General features: G+C 31.9%; 1 protein-coding gene across 2 annotated transcripts; it reads right to left on the bottom strand.

Moving 5' to 3' along the window:
* Window positions 1-10,757: 10,757 nt before the first annotated feature.
* Window positions 10,758-16,765, bottom strand: LOC116011726. 2 transcript variants are annotated; one of them, XM_031251128.1, is made up of 7 exons: window positions 16,380-16,765; window positions 15,931-16,025; window positions 15,722-15,855; window positions 12,878-13,343; window positions 12,652-12,756; window positions 11,966-12,058; window positions 10,758-11,154 (listed from the first exon to the last, which is right to left on the bottom strand). In XM_031251128.1, the coding sequence occupies exons 1-7, from the start codon at window positions 16,555-16,557 to the stop codon at window positions 10,798-10,800; spliced, it is 1,428 nt and encodes a 475-aa protein (XP_031106988.1). In that variant the 5' UTR covers window positions 16,558-16,765; the 3' UTR covers window positions 10,758-10,797. The 2 variants fall into 2 exon arrangements, with proteins under 2 accessions (XP_031106988.1, XP_031106987.1); XM_031251127.1 differs by lacking the exons at window positions 15,722-15,855; window positions 15,931-16,025; window positions 16,380-16,765 and adding exons at window positions 13,920-14,053; window positions 14,129-14,223; window positions 14,578-14,963.
* Between the last annotated feature and the right edge of the window lie 2,316 nt (window positions 16,766-19,081).

Genomic DNA, 19,081 nt, shown 5'->3' with positions numbered 1-19,081 from the left:
TGAGGTCACGAGGTACAAAGCAAGACTCGTGGCTCAAGGGTTCTCTCAAAGACCAGGTATCGATTATGATGAAACATATTCCCCTGTAGTGGATGCTGTAACATTACGATACCTCATTAGCCTAACTGTGCATGAAAGGCTAAATATGCAACTAATGGATGTTGTAACAGCTTATCTGTATGGCTCACTTGATAGTGACATATACATGAAAGTCCCTGAAGGATTGAAAATGCCAGAAAGGCATAAAACAAGTCCTCGAGAACTTTATTCGGTAAAGTTACAAAGATCTTTATATGGACTGAAACAATCAGGGCGCATGTGGTATAATCGACTTAGTGAATACTTACTAAAAGAAGGTTATACTAATGATCCAATTTGTCCATGTGTTTTTATAAAGAGATCTAGTCATGGATTTGTTATAATCGCTGTTTATGTTGATGATTTAAACATCATCGGGACTCCTGATGAAATTCCAAAAACAACAGATTATTTGAAAAAGGAATTTGAGATGAAAGATCTTGGAAAAACAAAATTTTGTCTGGGCCTACAGATTGAACATTTGGATAAAGGGATATTTGTCCATCAATCAAATTATACCAAAAGGGTCCTTGAAAGATTTTATATGGACAAAGCATATCCATTGAGTAGTCCAATGGTTGTTCGATCCCTTGAGATGAAAAAGGATCCTTTCCGACCTAAGGAAGATGATGAAGAAATCCTTGGTCCGGAAGTGCCATATCTTAGTGCAATAGGTGCACTAATGTATCTTGCTAATAACACAAGGCCTGATATTGCATTTTCTGTTAACCTGTTAGCAAGATATAGTTCTTGTCCAACACAAAGGCACTGGAATGGCATCAAACATATATTGCGTTACCTCCAAGGAACAATTGACTTGGGATTATTTTATGCAAAAGATTCCAAATTGGAGTTGAATGGATACGCAGATGCTGGATATCTTTCGGATCCGCATAAAGCGCGATCCCAAACTGGTTATTTATTTATGAGTGCAGGTGCTGCCATATCTTGGCGTTCCACTAAACAGACATTGGTTGCCACTTCTTCAAATCATGCTGAGCTAATCGCTATTCATGAAGCAAGTCGAGAATGTGTGTGGCTTAGATCAATTACTCGATACATCAGAGGAGCATGTGGTCTGTCTGTGGATAATACAGCAACAACCATATATGAGGACAATGCAGCATGCATCGCTCAGTTGAAGGAAGGATACATCAAGGGAGACAGAATAAAGCACATTTCACCAAAGTTTTTCTTCACTCATGACCTTCAGAAGAAAAATGAGATCAATATTCAACAAATTCGTTCATGTGACAACTTAGCTGATTTGTTCACCAAAGCGCTACCCACAACTACGTTCAAGAAATTAGTTCGTGGAATCGGTATGCGTCATCTCAAAGATATTCAGTGATGTCATAAACAGGGGGAGCATATTATTGTACTCTTTTTCCCTTAACCAAAGTTTTTTTCCCACTGGGTTTTTCTTTGGTAAGGTTTTTAACGAGGCAATAAAATGTTTCTCCTTTGGACATCCAAGGGGGAGTGTTATGAAATAAAAGTAAAACGGTGGATGTCCAAGCAAGGATTCGAGCCCTTGATCTCTTGTTCATATATTGGGAGCCCATCCATTGAACCGCATACACTATTGTTGTTGATGTTATGTCTATACGTATATAGCTGGCTGCTGAAAGTCTTATGCAACAAAACAAGGTGAAGCCTACAAGAATCGAACACGGGATCTCCAGGCGAAGCTTATCCGTTTAGCCTTCAGCTTATCCATCTAGACTAGCTCAATTATATGCATATTACTGTATCTTTTAATATTTGTTTATTCATTTTCGGACACTATAAATACCCCCCAAAGCCTTTGTAAAATCCACCCCCAAAAATCATTCCAGAATCACAATCATCAGTTTTTCCCATATTTTCTCTCGGCTTTCTTCTTCTTATTACCATAAAATATTTATATTATTAGTATTAATATTATATTTCATAATAAAATATAATTAATGTGCACTTATTTCTCACTTATAAATACAAATTGAGTTATACGTAAAAAAAAAAAAAAAAACTATTCAGCTAATTTGTCATATAGTACTAAATATCTTTATTACTATAAGATTAATCTATATTATACTTTTACTAGTATTTTCACCCGTGCGTTGCACGGAATGAATTTGTTATAATATTTTAAGAAATATTTGTATTGATATACAATTATATAAATTATAACATCGAATATGAGTATGAATAAGTGTATAAATGCAATTATAGTATGAGTCTTCCTTGCATGCAACAAATATCACAAAAATTCAGTGTTCTAAAATAAGTGTATAAATGCAATAGGTAGATAATTTACATTATTGCATCATATTCATTAATTTAATTACTTGTCGGTTAGTTATTGCAAGATCTTGAGGTACACTTATATTTTGATATTTAGTAAGTATAACTATATTAGATAAAAAATTTACATGGGAGTAATGGGATAATCAATTGAGTAATTGTTGGTTGACCGTAGAGCGTTGTGTTGGAGGAAAAGATGATATATAGTGAAGATGATATTGCCCTTCACTATATATCATCTTCTTCCTTCAATACGTTGATATTCTCTAGACAAATAACTGTTGGAAAAAAATTAGCATAAAATGGCATTTTACTGGCAATATTGTGGTACAAATATATGTGGGGTCCAATTTCGATTTTGGTCGGGTCAAAGTGGATTCGTGTTCTTCGTAGTTAGACGAAAAAATTGATATATTGTACGCTCAAAACTGATAATGGGTGAATGAGAAATTGGTTCTCAAAGTTGACCCATTTGAGTTAGAAAATATAGAAAAAAACCTTTCAAGTAACTTTTGTCCCACATTGGTTTGAGAAGTGGTTTGCACCACTATTTATACAAGAGTTTTTCTAAGGCTTATTGAATTGTATAGCATAGAGGCTCTCTCTCGCACGCAAGGGGGGAAGGGTGCAAATGAAATCCCAAAATGAACTTAAAAAGGCTTGACTCGTGGCCTTGCGGGTTGAATTATGCCAAATTTTCATATTTTGAACAATATTAAGCACCATACCATAATACAAGTTAAAACTGAGGATATTGTTTTTATTAATAGTATAGATTGCATTGCAGAGAAATATATATACTGAATTATTACCATTAGTAATTCTAGTCTAGAATTGTATTACGAATAGGAACGTAGGGAAGAATATATTTTATTAGGAATTCTATTTTAGTTTACAATTGTATTAGGGATAGGAATTGTATTACCATATTTTACAATATTACGCAAACCATAATATTATAGGTCTGTTTTGGGCGGAAAGTTAAAACTGAGGATATTGTTTTTATTAATAGTATAGATTGCATTGCAGAGAAATATATATACCGAATTATTACCATTAGTAATTCTAGTCTAGAATTGTATTACGAATAGGAACATAGGGAAGAATATATTTTATTAGGAATTCTATTTTAATTTACAATTGTATTAGGGATAGGAACTGTATTACAATATTTTATAATATTACGCAAACCATAATATTATAGGTCTGTTTTGGGCGGGAAGTTAAAACCGAGGATATTGTTTTTATTAATAGTATAGATTGCATTGCAGATAAATATATATACTAAATTATTACCATTAGTAATTCTAGTCTAGAATTGTATTACGAATAGGAACGTAGGGAAGAATATATTTTATTAGAAATTCTATTTTAATTTACAATTATATTAGGGATAGGAACTGTATTACAATATTTTATAATATTACACAAACCATAATATTATAAGTCTTTTGGGCGGGAAGTTAAAACTGAGGATATTGTTTTTATTAATAGTATAGATTGCATTGCAGATAAATATATATACTGAATTATTACCATTAGTAATTCTAGTTTAGAATTGTATTACGAATAGGAACATAGGGAAGAATATATTTTATTAAGAATTCTATTTTAATTTACAATTGTATTAGGGATAGGAACTGTATTACCATATTTTATAATATTACGCAAACCATAATATTATAGGTCTATTTTGGGCGGGAAGTTAAAACTGAGGATATTGTTTTTATTAATAGTATAGATTGCATTGCATAGAAATATATATACTGAATTATTTCCATTAGTAATTCTAGTCTAGAATTGTATTACGAATAGGAACGTAGGGAAACATTAGGAATTCTATTTTAATTTACAATTGTATTAGGGATAGGAACTGTATTACCATATTTTATAATATTACACAAACCATAATATTATAGGTCTGTTTTGGGCGGGAAGTTAAAACTGAGGATATTGTTTTCATTAATAGTATAGATTGCATTGCAGAGAAATACATATACTGAATTATTACCATTAGTAATTCTAGTTTAGAATTGTATTACGAATAGGAACGTAGGGAAGAATATATTTTATTAGGAATTCTATTTTAATTTACAATTGTATTAGGGATAGGAACTGTATTACAATATTTTATAATATTACGCAAACCATAATATTATAGGTCTGTTTTGGGCGGGAAGTTAAAACTGAGGATATTGTTTTTATTAATAGTATAGATTATTACTGTTTTATTAGTAGTCTACTTACCAATTACATTAAGTTATTGGGTTAAAAAATATTTTTGACACAAAACTACAAATTAATAGTCACATAATTCACTAATAAGGAGAGTTAGAGAGAAAAATTGTGCAGGGCAATTCTTAAATAAGTTTGTTGGATAGTTGACTTGATAATTATAAAGTTTCAAGTTTGATTTTTCGTGGAATTTGCTTGTTGACATCATTAGTTTGAAGGGGTCAGCTATAGACAACTCACTACCAAAAAAAAAAAAAGAAGCTCATAGCCAACAGTTAAAATCCCTTGCCTTTGAGTTAAAATTTATGTTGTTAAAGTTGGTGTTGTTGTAAGTCCCGCACAAAGACAATGATTTTTAATTGTTGTCTTTTCTAGAAAAGACCGTTGTTTATTTAGTGTTGTTGAAACCGGTGTTGTTGTAAGTCCCACCTAAAAACAATGGTTTTTAAACGACAAAGATAATAAAATTCTTCACCTAAAATGTATTTTTCGAGTAGCAGCAAAACACGTTGGGCTGCATATATGTTAAGCAAAAGATGATATGGGAAGATTAGTGCGCCTCTAAAGTCTAAGCACATTGGTGAGCTAAAAGGTTGAGGAGATCCGAGCTGAGCTTCAATCTTTCCCCACTTTATTTCAAATCCCAACTAAAATTTTGAAGCACTTTTTGTGACAAAAGTGAAGAGAATGACAAAGTGAAGTGGAATAAAATATAGGTGTTCCATAAAATGTATACCTTAGCTTCTTTTTATGCTCTCCAAATTTCTATCATATGCACAAAATCTCAAGTACTGCCTCCTTTTCAATGTCTCTCTTTCTCTCTTCCCCATCGATGACTTAATTGTAATTTCACCCTCTCAATTATTGTGGTTTTTTATTTTTAGCTTTTTGATTTAAAATTTATTAGATTTGATTCCGAATGTTAAATATGTATTACTTTTTTAATTATTTGATGTAAATATTAAAAAGGCTTGGAAATATTAAAAAAAAAAACACACAAGATATCATTATATGCTCAAAATTGTGAGGATCACCTACTTTTCCAAAGCTTCTTCCTTCCTCCCATCTCAATGATGGAATAGTTAATTGTAATTTTATTAGTTTCGCCACTACATTTTCTTGCTTTTCGTTTATAAATTTAAAATCGAGTAGATTTGATTCTTAACTATTAAAAACACGTCACTTTTAGTTATTAGAAATATCAAAATTGATATACTTTCAATAGTTTGAAATTAAATTTGATCGATTTTGAACTTCAATACTTGGACTAAGAAATTAATTTCATCACATACTCAAAATTTTAAGGACCACTGCCTTTTGTAACTCTCCCTCCCTCCCTTCTCATTGTTGGAGCTAATTGTAAATTTATCATCTTGATTAATGTATTTACTCACTTTTGATTTATAAGTTTAAAATTGACTAAATTGAATTATCAATTATTAAAAATGTGTTACTTTTAGTTATTCTAAAGATTAAAAGTGTGATACGTCTTCAATGGTCTAAGATCAAACTTGATCAGTTTTGAACTTGATACCGAAAAAAAAAAAAGATTTCATCACATGCCCAAAATTTCAAGGACCACCTCCTTTTATAGGTAGTGTCTTAATCTCCGTCTCTTCTCTTTGATGTAGTTAATTGCATATTTATCCTCTCAGGTATTAACTATTATATTTTATCACTTTTAATTTATGACTTTAAAATCAAACAAATTTAATTCTTAACTATTGAAAATGTGTTACTTTTAGCCATTTGAAAGATTACAAATAATAAATTTTCAATAATTTTAGATTAAAAAAATTATTTTGAGCTTGGATACTGCAAATTAAAAAAATACACAATAATATCAAAACTTGAATTAACCCTTCTAATGGAACCATGGAGGTGAAGTTATAAAGGAAACATCTTTTGAAGTGTAAAATTTAGTGTAAAAATGGTGGTCCAAAAAAAAAAATATTATAATGTGTTAGAAGCATTCATGCACCATTCACTTCAGTATGGGAGACAAGTCACTAGGAAGTTGCTTTCTAATGATGTTTTCTCACTTTATGATAGCAAATTCCCAAGGACCACACTTATCTTTAATTAATTTTTCACATTAAAATAAAAATTAAAGAACAAAAAAAAAACCACCTAATAATAAGTCAAAACTCTCCCCTCTTTTATTGCTTTTGCTTTTGTTTTTTTTTCTTTTCATTTTATTACTCTCTAATATTAATTCCCATATTTTTTAATTTGCTAACTTTTAAAAAAGAATAATGGATTTGTACTTCCTATTTGCTTTCCTCCTCCTCCACTTCCTCCTTTAAACAATGAAATTATTCTATTCTTCTCAATCAAGTTGGCTTTATTTATTTATTTTTGTCAAGTTTTTTTCTTTACCATATTTTTTTTAAAAAAATTACCGATTTATCATTTTTCTATTAGTTACTCTATGATGTGGTATGATAAGTCAATTTACCAGCCATTTATGAAAATAAATAGTTTTTTTAAATATAAATAAATTCAGGAGTAATTAATAGCGATGGGTAATTATTGTAGAGGCGAGGAACATTTTTCTTTGTTATTATACCAAACACAAAAATATTAATTTCTTTTAAGGATCAAGTTTTAGGAAACAAAAATTTTCATTAATTTTTTTTCACCATCTAATGTGACAATATAGAATTTATATTGAATTTTTTCACCATCAACAGATTCTTTTTTCTAACGTGAATTGATGCCGGCCAATTTATAATAACTAATAAATAAAAAAGACTTTTATTTATCCTTTTATTTATCACATAAATAGTGAAAAATAAAATTAATGAAAAAATTGATGTCTGTAGCAATACCATTTCTTTTAAACCTGAATCCTCTAACGCAAAAATCCAGGAAATGTGATCCTATTTTATTTGTCAAAATTCAGTTTGAGTTTGGGTTCACTCGTTAAAATATTATCCAAAAAAAGGCCACGGCCCAATTGCCAAAATTTCGGGTCAACCATTGTTATTATTATTTTTTTTGGGGCTAAAGTGTCATTCCTCACCATGACGTCCATTTCGATAACGTCCATTTCGATAAACAAACCATTAATTTTTTTTCATCTAGCATTTTTCACAAGTTACCGGGTTACTATGATGATATGACACATGTAATTAGCTTATGTGGATCTTCTTTTTAAGTCAACCCAAAATTTTTAAGTAAACCCCAAAAATCAACACCTCATGCTGCCCCTCCCCCGTGCCTTCAGCCGGACCAGTGCTCACTAGACCAAATCACCACAGCCCCTCCACAATCCACTGCTCCTCCCCTCCCTTGCGGCAGCGTGCGCCGAGCCCACTGACGACCTACCTAGGGGTGATTGTGCTTCGTTCTTCGCGGTTCCAAGGTTACACAAATCAGAACCGGAACCTTATATAAAGGTTCCGGTTCCAATTCAACTGGAATTTTTTTTAGTATATATAATTATATATAATATGTTTTGTTATTATAAAAATCATATTATAAATTTTTTTTTGGCAGTAGCTAAATATAATTTTTTTATATATATATTTAGCTACTGCCAGTAGCTAAATGCCTAAATATAAGATTTTCTTATTATTTTACGGTTCCGGTACCGGTTGTTGGGCTGGAAAAGGTTTAGAAGAAAATAAAAAAAAATCAAAAAAAAGAAGAAGAAGAAGAAAACGAAAAAAAAGGGCCAAATGAGCATAGATTACCTATAACTTGTAGGTAACCTGTAAAAAATGTTAGATGAAAAAAAATTAATGGTTTGTGTATCTAAATGGACGTTATGAAAGTTGTAGTATCTGTTCATAGCTACTTTCTCAACCTAATGAAGCACAACAAGTCAACATTTGCCTCCACTGAGGCTCAAACCCACTCCCATCATCCATGTGAGAGTGTTAATCAGGACACCGGATGCCACTTGACCACAAGGTCTTTGGCCACTTGAAACTTTCTTTGATTGTTATACTTATACATGACTATGGGCAATCCTTATATCGTGGACCAGGGTCCACAATGTAAGTAGTGGGAAGTTGACGAGCGATGAACACCGTTTCGTCCGTCCAATTCTCGTATTATGTGTAATTCTGTATATTCTATTGAGTGTTTATGTGCATTATTATATTATACAATTCTGTACATTAGTAATTTAAATATCATAATTTTGTGCATTATTGGTTTCCAATACCGCAATAACATTAAGTATAAAAAATTAGATCATTAATGTACATAAGTACATAAAAGAATACACATATTATTCAATAGAATACACACAATCAATAGGCTAAGCCCTAAGTATTAGTATTACTAGTTCATGAGGTATGGTACTTGAAATCAATAATGTACAAAATTATATACTAGAATACACAGAATCATATATACCAAAATACACAGAATTTATGCATAAAATGCACAAAATTATTAGCCTAAGTATTATCTATGTTATTTCATGAGGTATGATATTGAAAATCAATAATGTACAAAATTACATACTAGAATACACAGAATCAATGAAAAGGATACACAGAATATAAGCTTAAGTATTATCTCTTATGTTCCATGAGGTATGGTATTGAAAATCAATAATGTACAGAATTACATATTAGAATACACAGAATCAATGAAAAAGATACACAAAATATAAGCCTAAGTAGTATTATCTTTTATGCTCCATGAGGTATGGTATTGGAAATCAATAATGTACAGAATTACATACTAGAATACACAGAATGTCACAACAGAATTCACAAAACTCATCTTATAAGTTAAGGTCGAACGAGAAACGGAAAAACCGTTAATTAAAAGATCCAAAATACATAGAATCAATGAAAATGATACACAAAATATAAGCCTCAGTATTATCTCTTATGTTCCATGAGGTGTGGTATTGGAAATCAATAATGTACAGATTACTTATTAGAATACACAGAATCAATGACTAGAATACACAAAATGTCACAATAGAATGCACAGAACTCATCTTATAAGTTAAGGTCGAGCGGGAAACGAAAAAGTCGTTAATTAAAAGAACAAAAACGACATCATTTTGAATCGGGGTGCACAATACATTATGAACCCTGGTCCACGATATAAATTGCCGACTATGGGTCTATTACTGTCAAAGTGGCTCGACTTGCCCCATCGCGGGCCTAATTTTTGACGGGCTATTGCGAACCAGCCTGTTAGGCCCACGGGTTAGGGTTCATGCAACCCTAGCCCAGCCCGCGAGCTTTTATTCACATTGTATATAGCTGACATTGCAAGAACTAAATTATTATTATTATTATTTTACTTTTTATACAAATAAAATTAATATAAAAAAATATATCCAAAAAATTTATAATTAATATTGACATTCATACCTAAAAGGTGGACATTATTTTGAGAATGTGACAAGTATATGTGGTTAGGGTGTCATCAGGTTGGTAAGGATAATGTGAAATAATTTTAGAAGAAATTACTATTTTCTTTTTGTGTTTAATTCCTTGATATAATTAAAAAAAAATATTTTTTTTGGTTGAAAAGTGACACTATACGAAAGGTCTCCCACGCGTGCAACTTTTCTCTCTCTCTCTCTCCCAACTTTGTCTGCTCCCAAATCACCTTCCTTATGATTTGGCACTGCCCGCCGACGTTATGATGGAGTGTTGAGCCGGTAGTGCCATTAGTTGTCGTCCATCCCCCCGCTGATTTAGGATTACGTGTCAGATCTCAGATCATATCCTCCGATCGTTGTTAGAGAAAGGTTGAGAGTTTCTCCAGATTTGACAGGTTTTCTACCCTCTTTTTTTTTTCATTTATTTTGCTTTTCCTTTAGGCTTCCTCTTCGTTATCCTTTTGTTTCTTTGATGATAAGTTTGTTTCTCTCGTTTCTCTTGCGAGTTTGTTTCTTCTCGTTTCTTTAATGAGTTCTTCTCATAAGCGTGGAATGATAAAAATGATTATACCAGAGTCAGTCTTGGCTAGGCTACGTTTGACTAGATCATTAGAGACATTAAAGAAGCAGAAGCGTGACTTTAATTAGCTATTCAAATTTATGAAACATGTGTAGCATTGTCAGGGAATTTGTTTCTTTGTGTTACTGTAATGAATGTTTTACCATTGATCTGTATTGTATGCGTTTCAACTTATGATTTAATGAATTATTAGCTTCTTTAATTTAAAAAAAAAAATGAGAAGAAAGGAAGTGTAATATCCATCAATGTCAATGAATTATTCATACCTGAGGGCTCGTTTCAATTCAAAGAAATAGAAGTAAAATACAATGAAAGCAATAAGGATTTTGTGTAGGTTTTGAGACTTCTTGTTGGAAACATGGGATTGTGCTAAGCTACTTAACACAATTATCTTGCTGGCCTCTGCTTCTCTCAATGCAGTGATGTTCCTTTCTACATCTTTCCTCTTCTTCGTCTCTCTCTCCGCCGCCCTTTTCGCCGCTTTCATCTCCTCCGTTGCCGCCATTCTCATCGCTTTCTCCTTCGCTGCCATTGCCACCGCCTCATCTCTCTCCCTTTCTGCTTCTTCCATCTTCTTCTCTATTTCTTTGTTCACATTCAAAACTTCTTTTGTCTGCAATACCATCAATAACATATGAGTGACTTTCTTAAGAGAAAGTAGGATGAATTGAGTCAATATAAAAAATGTAATACTTATACTGAAAAATGTAATATTAATTAATTAGAGTTAATGTCAGATGGGTTCTTAGAATATAGTGACTGCAATCATTTGACTTACAAATTGTTACCATTTGTGGTCTAAGTTAACCACACATGATCCTTCAACTTTTAAAATTTACCCATATGTGATCCTCCTAAAAGAACCACGTACAATTGGTTAACTTTTGATAGTTGAAGGAACATGAAGGGTTAACTTGGATCACAGATGATAACAATTTCAAAATTGAAGGACCACGAGTGGTCAATTGAAAAGTTTAGGACTAAATGTGACAAAATCACTATACTCGGAGAACTCTCTATGGTATTAACTCTAATTATTATGAAAAAAAGTGTTTGTTACTTATAAGAAAAAATGTAATACTTTTGAAGAAAAACTTAATATATACTATTAAATCAAAACGTAAAAGTATTATATTTTTTTTTCAAAAAGTTTACACTTTCCCAAGTAAGGAACGCTTTATTCGTGATTAATATTACATTTTCCAGTATTAGTATTACATTTTCATCTTGATCCGACTTGTTTCACGGATCATACAAATTTTTGCCATAACATATATGTTGTACGTACCTCTTTCAAAAATCTCATCATTTTCGTTGGATTTTGACGTCAAAATTTTAATGTGATTCATATTGAAGTACTTATAATCAGTGACTCAAAAATATAATATGACGTTCTACTGTTTGAGAAAATTTGAAATAATTACCTTCTCGAAGATTGCCAATGCCTCCATCTTTTCCCTTTCAACTTCTCTTAGCTTCTTCTCCATTTCCTTGCATAGATTTTCAAGTTCTTTCGTCTAAAATAAAAACAATATATCTTGCATTATGCATTAATTATTTAATACCTTTAGCAGATAATATTAATTGATAGCACGATATGTAACTAGTATTTTGAACTTTTTTGGTTTACAAAGGGCAATAGTTATATGTTGAGTTTAGTTCTCGATTATACTGATTTTATCAATTTAGTCTTAAACGTGTTTAATTAGGTCTTAAATTTAGACAATTTTACCTAATTAAGTCATTGACGGTTAGAATTAAATTTGAGGACTAAATTAAAATGGATATTAATAAAAAGAAAATTACCAAGTTATCATAACATATAACCCTGTTAAGTAAAATCTTCTTGAATCAAGTTAAGCACAAAACGATGTTTAAGATTAAATTAAGAAAAAACCATTATAGTTGGAGGGAAATACTTATGTGAGACCGTCTCAGAGTCTCAATCCGTGAAACGGGTTGGGTCATAAGATGGTCTCACACAAATTTTTGTTCAAATCATGTTGACTCAATCCGTCTCACGAATTAAAACCTATAAAATGGTAGCACACAAGTTTTTGTCTAGTTCGTATTTGAGAAAATAAAATAAATAAATAAGTAGAGTAATTACCTTTTGTTTTTGTTGGACAGCTTGTTTACAGGCTTCATGGTACATTTCCATGGTCTGATTGGTTTCAAGCTCTATTCTTCTCATCATTTCTCCCGTAACATCGTCCTAATACATTCACACAAATTAAACAAATATACATTAGCATCATCTATACATACATATACAATTGGAATGGAAGTTCACAATATAATGCAAATTTGTGTCTCTCTTATATATCTATACATACATTTACCATTGTCGGCGAAGATGGGAGCGAGTTTTCATCGTCGTCGTCCACCGCCGACAACTTCTGCTCACCGGAATCGACCAATCCCCCCCTCGTGAAATTGTTCCCATTATTCTTCCTCCTCGCGTACGAACTAAAACTCGACGCCCCCGGAGACGATGGCAGGTTTTGGTGGAAAGCCAAAAGCGAACTGTCGGCGGCGGTGGCGGACAAGGAGATGTCGGTGGATAATCTGGTGTGGATAATCACCTCGTCCGGCGCTCGTGAGCGGCACATGTAACTGGCGCTGGTGATGAGCTTCCGCTCTGGAACGTTCTGGAATATTCTGTCCATCGAGGATTTCAATGGATGGGTGGCTTCTCTCGCAGAAGCCACCTTGTTCCCCTTGGCGATGGTGTAAACGCTGCAATACCCTGGCGCCCCTTTCATCACTGTGCTTGCAACCTCACTCCTATTGTTCAACAATCTGCCAATATTCACCGCATCAACTAAGTTTTCAGTTAGTTTGTACAGATTAATGATCAAATGAAAACCAATAAGATAAGATTGTGACCCTGTTTGGCAACATATAGTTAGCTTATCAGCCAATTTAACTTATTCAGTTATTGACTACTACTGTTAACTGTTTGATTGGTTAAACATTCAATATAAGTATTTGATTAATTGGCGATTTATAACAAATTATTGCTCCAAAATGTTAAAATTCAAAAAGTTGCTCAAAACAATTTTTTAATAAGTTTTTTGAGAAATTCATTAGCTTTTTTAGAAAGTCATTTTGAATATAATCAGTTAGCAGCTAACGGTTAATTTACCAAACAATCAGCTAATGTTATCAACTAGTTAAACCCACTAACATAATCAGCTGAGAACTATTTACCAAGTTCGCAGGTTTTCACAGGAAGAGAATGAAGTTCTCATTTGAATATCACCCCATTAATACAAACCAAATGCAAGTCTCTAATAAACATGAAATGGTGAAAATTTAAGGAAATGAAGGGCGGGCGGTTACTATATATATATATATATATATACACATACATACATTCGAGGAATGCCATGATGTTTGGCTTTGGATTGGGTACCGAGTACCAGAATTTGGACTCTGTATAACGACACATAATCGATTAGGGCCTTGCCTATGTCTTGATCTTCAAGCAATACAGTATCACAAAAAACCTGAGGATATATATATTGGAACACAAATTAAATTAAATTAAATGAAGAATTGATGAAATGGTGGAGCTTAATTACCTGTCTAGAAGAACAAAACATGCGATATGGAAGAAATACATCTGTGGAGGGATCATCTGGGTCTTGTCCTCCGTTTGAGAAATCACTGTTTCCAGCTGCATCAACAACAAATTAAACAACACAATAATATATATATATATATTTAAAAAAACTAAGAATGTCTTATAATTATATTTATACGATTTCTAATAATTAAAAACTTTGTCTTATGATCAAACCAAAACATTAATTCACTAATCAATCAGGGAATGAAAAGCAATGAAGAAAGAGGGCATAATCGAGTTCGATACAATGTCACAAACTACATGAAATCAAGAAAAATTAAACTAGTTTCAAATTAATTCCAATTAATAAAGTTAGATACTATAAGTAGGTAAGATTCTGTAAAAAAACAAAATTAGATAATCATATAAATAAATATATGGAGAGAGAGAGAAAGAGGTGCATACTAGGTATAGGTTTAGGTAAGGATGATTCATTAACATGGATTAATGTTAGAGTTTGGCCTTTAGAGAGAAGAACATCGGTCGTCCATTGGAGAGCATAGAAGCTGTGTTTGTCATTTCTGTCGATGGCCACCGCCACTACCGATCTCTCTTCCTCCAACCCAATTGGACCCAACATCATCGTAATGTATTTAATTTATTTGTGAAACCAAAGGAATTAAACAACAAAATGATCGAATAGATAGATAATAGATCGAATTGAACTGTGTTTCTTTCTTCTAAGGAAATTGTGACAACAAGTAGGAACAGACTAAATGAAGAAGGGACAACGTTGAATTAAAGAGCCCTAAATTTGGGTCAAACCCTAATGAAGGATATCTATATATAGATTGAATTGAAGAACCCTAAATTAGGGTCAAACCCTAATGAAGGATATCTATATATAATATATAGATTGGATTGAACAACCCTAAATTTGGGTTAAAACATAATGAAGGTATATATATAGATTGAATTGAAGAACCCTAAATTTGGGTCGAAACCCAAACACCTCCACAAAACCTACGAGGAATTGATTCGTGGTGTTTGAGTTTGGAATCCATTTCTTTGAAATATATATATATATATATATATATATATATATATATATATATATATNCCTGTTTGGCAACATATAGTTAGCTTATCAGCCAATTTAACTTATTCAGTTATTGACTACTACTGTTAACTGTTTGATTGGTTAAACATTCAATATAAGTATTTGATTAATTGGCGATTTATAACAAATTATTGCTCCAAAATGTTAAAATTCAAAAAGTTGCTCAAAACAATTTTTTAATAAGTTTTTTGAGAAATTCATTAGCTTTTTTAGAAAGTCATTTTGAATATAATCAGTTAGCAGCTAACGGTTAATTTACCAAACAATCAGCTAATGTTATCAACTAGTTAAACCCACTAACATAATCAGCTGAGAACTATTTACCAAGTTCGCAGGTTTTCACAGGAAGAGAATGAAGTTCTCATTTGAATATCACCCCATTAATACAAACCAAATGCAAGTCTCTAATAAACATGAAATGGTGAAAATTTAAGGAAATGAAGGGCGGGCGGTTACTATATATATATATATATATATACACATACATACATTCGAGGAATGCCATGATGTTTGGCTTTGGATTGGGTACCGAGTACCAGAATTTGGACTCTGTATAACGACACATAATCGATTAGGGCCTTGCCTATGTCTTGATCTTCAAGCAATACAGTATCACAAAAAACCTGAGGATATATATATTGGAACACAAATTAAATTAAATTAAATGAAGAATTGATGAAATGGTGGAGCTTAATTACCTGTCTAGAAGAACAAAACATGCGATATGGAAGAAATACATCTGTGGAGGGATCATCTGGGTCTTGTCCTCCGTTTGAGAAATCACTGTTTCCAGCTGCATCAACAACAAATTAAACAACACAATAATATATATATATATATTTAAAAAAACTAAGAATGTCTTATAATTATATTTATACGATTTCTAATAATTAAAAACTTTGTCTTATGATCAAACCAAAACATTAATTCACTAATCAATCAGGGAATGAAAAGCAATGAAGAAAGAGGGCATAATCGAGTTCGATACAATGTCACAAACTACATGAAATCAAGAAAAATTAAACTAGTTTCAAATTAATTCCAATTAATAAAGTTAGATACTATAAGTAGGTAAGATTCTGTAAAAAAACAAAATTAGATAATCATATAAATAAATATATGGAGAGAGAGAGAAAGAGGTGCATACTAGGTATAGGTTTAGGTAAGGATGATTCATTAACATGGATTAATGTTAGAGTTTGGCCTTTAGAGAGAAGAACATCGGTCGTCCATTGGAGAGCATAGAAGCTGTGTTTGTCATTTCTGTCGATGGCCACCGCCACTACCGATCTCTCTTCCTCCAACCCAATTGGACCCAACATCATCGTAATGTATTTAATTTATTTGTGAAACCAAAGGAATTAAACAACAAAATGATCGAATAGATAGATAATAGATCGAATTGAACTGTGTTTCTTTCTTCTAAGGAAATTGTGACAACAAGTAGGAACAGACTAAATGAAGAAGGGACAACGTTGAATTAAAGAGCCCTAAATTTGGGTCAAACCCTAATGAAGGATATCTATATATAGATTGAATTGAAGAACCCTAAATTAGGGTCAAACCCTAATGAAGGATATCTATATATAATATATAGATTGGATTGAACAACCCTAAATTTGGGTTAAAACATAATGAAGGTATATATATAGATTGAATTGAAGAACCCTAAATTTGGGTCGAAACCCAAACACCTCCACAAAACCTACGAGGAATTGATNTATATATATATATATATATCCCTCTCTCTCTCCTTGCACTTTATATCCTTGTCTAACCACCCACACTAGTTTCATACTTAGGTACACTTACAATTATAACTTAGCTACAATCTAAAGCTTGGCAAGTTGAAGATTTCCGCTATATGAAAAATAAAAGTCTAATCACCCCACGCCCACCCCCTTGCCCGCGACCAACACCAACATGTTCAAATTGACTATCACTTTGTTCAGGAAAAAGTTGCCTCCATGTAGTTACCAGTAACTCCATCTCCACGAAGGATCAAATAGTTGATATTTTCACTAAAGCTTTGGGCTTCACACATTTTTGTATGCTGTGTGACAAATTTTGTATCGCTTCACACCCTCCTTTATATTTATGTGTGTTGTGTGACAAGTTTTGTATTGCTTCTAACCCTCCTTCATGTTAAGGGAGAGTATTATAAATTAATACTATTTGTATAGGAATGTACGTACCATGCATAGATAAAGTGATTAAATTTGATTGTATTTCCTTATTATATTCCTACTAGCTTAGGGTTTGTATTAAGATTTGTACATGTATCTTGTATGTACATGTGCATATCATTTCATTATATATATATATAGAGAGAGAGAAGCTCTTTTTACATAATCTTATAGTAAGACCAAGCCACGATAGCTCTGTCCATATATCTATATTCAAGAAATGATGTTTTTTTTTTTTTGAAGCAAAGATATGATGTATTTATTTGTACATTAGAAAGAATTAAGAATACTAAATATCCCTTTCAAAATAATAATAATAATAATAATAATAATAATAATAATAATAATATAATTAGATTACTAAAAATCATAATTAAAATAATCACCACCCTCACCATTCAAGCAAATTAAGTCTTTTTTTCTTTTTAAAAAGCTTGTTAGAGTATATATATATTTGGTTCAAATGCGGTCGTGCTCTCCCGTGCGGCCGTGCGGTCCCACACCACTCAATGTTACGAAATACACCACTCAATGTTAAGAAACACACCACACAAATATGCACTGTGGTGTGTTTCTTAACATTGTGGTGTGTTTCATTGTGTTTCATTGTGGTGTGTTTCTTAACATTGAGTGGTGTATTTCGTAACATTGAGTGGTGTGTGACCGCACGGCCGCACGGGAGAGCACGACCGCATTTGAACCAAATATATATATACTCTAACAAGCTTTTTAAAAAGAAAAAAAGACTTAATTTGCTTGAATGGTGAGGGTGGTGATTATTTTAATTATGATTTTTAGTAATCTAATTATATTATTATTATTATTATTATTATTATTATTATTATTATTATTTTGAAAGGGATATTTAGTATTCTTAATTCTTTCTAATGTACAAATAAATACATCATATCTTTGCTTCAAAAAAAAAAAAACATCATTTCTTGAATATAGATATATGGACAGAGCTATCGTGGCTTGGTCTTACTATAAGATTATGTAAAAAGAGCTTCTCTCTCTCTATATATATATATAATGAAATGATATGCACATGTACATACAAGATACATGTACAAATCTTAATACAAACCCTAAGCTAGTAGGAATATAATAAGGAAATACAATCAAATTTAATCACTTTATCTATGCATGGTACGTACATTCCTATACAAATAGTATTAATTTATAATACTCTCCCTTAACATGAAGGAGGGTTAGAAGCAATACAAAACTTGTCACACAACACACATAAATATAAAGGAGGGTGTGAAGCGATACAAAATTTGTCACACAGCATACAAAAATGTGTGAAGCCCAAAGCTTTAGTGAAAATATCAACTATTTGATCCTTCGTGGAGATGGAGTTACTGGTAACTACATGGAGGCAACTTTTTCCTGAACAAAGTGATAGTCAATTTGAACATGTTGGTGTTGGTCGCGGGCAAGGGGGTGGGCGTGGGGTGATTAGACTTTTATTTTTCATATAGCGGAAATCTTCAACTTGCCAAGCTTTAGATTGTAGCTAAGTTATAATTGTAAGTGTACCTAAGTATGAAACTAGTGTGGGTGGTTAGACAAGGATATAAAGTGCAAGGAGAGAGAGAGGGATATATATATATATATATATATATATATATATATATATATATATATATATATATATATA

This window comes from Ipomoea triloba, chromosome 3, assembly GCF_003576645.1.
Source record: "Ipomoea triloba cultivar NCNSP0323 chromosome 3, ASM357664v1".
Taxonomy (NCBI): domain Eukaryota; kingdom Viridiplantae; phylum Streptophyta; class Magnoliopsida; order Solanales; family Convolvulaceae; genus Ipomoea; species Ipomoea triloba.
Note: the sequence above shows the minus strand (reverse complement) of the source record. Positions and strands in the feature narration are given on the sequence as shown.

Excerpts from the sequence above, each read along its gene's own strand:
- LOC116011726 (XM_031251128.1), bottom strand. The coding sequence starts at position 16,557 with ATGATGTTGGGTCCAATTGGGTTGGAGGAAGAGAGATCGGTAGTGGCG. Across the intron at positions 12,757-12,877 it reads CTTCGCCGACAATGGTAAAT|GACGATGTTACGGGAGAAAT; the intron begins GTATGTATAGAT and ends TGAATGTATTAG. Across the intron at positions 11,155-11,965 it reads CATTGGCAATCTTCGAGAAG|ACAAAAGAAGTTTTGAATGT; the intron begins GTAATTATTTCA and ends ATGGTATTGCAG.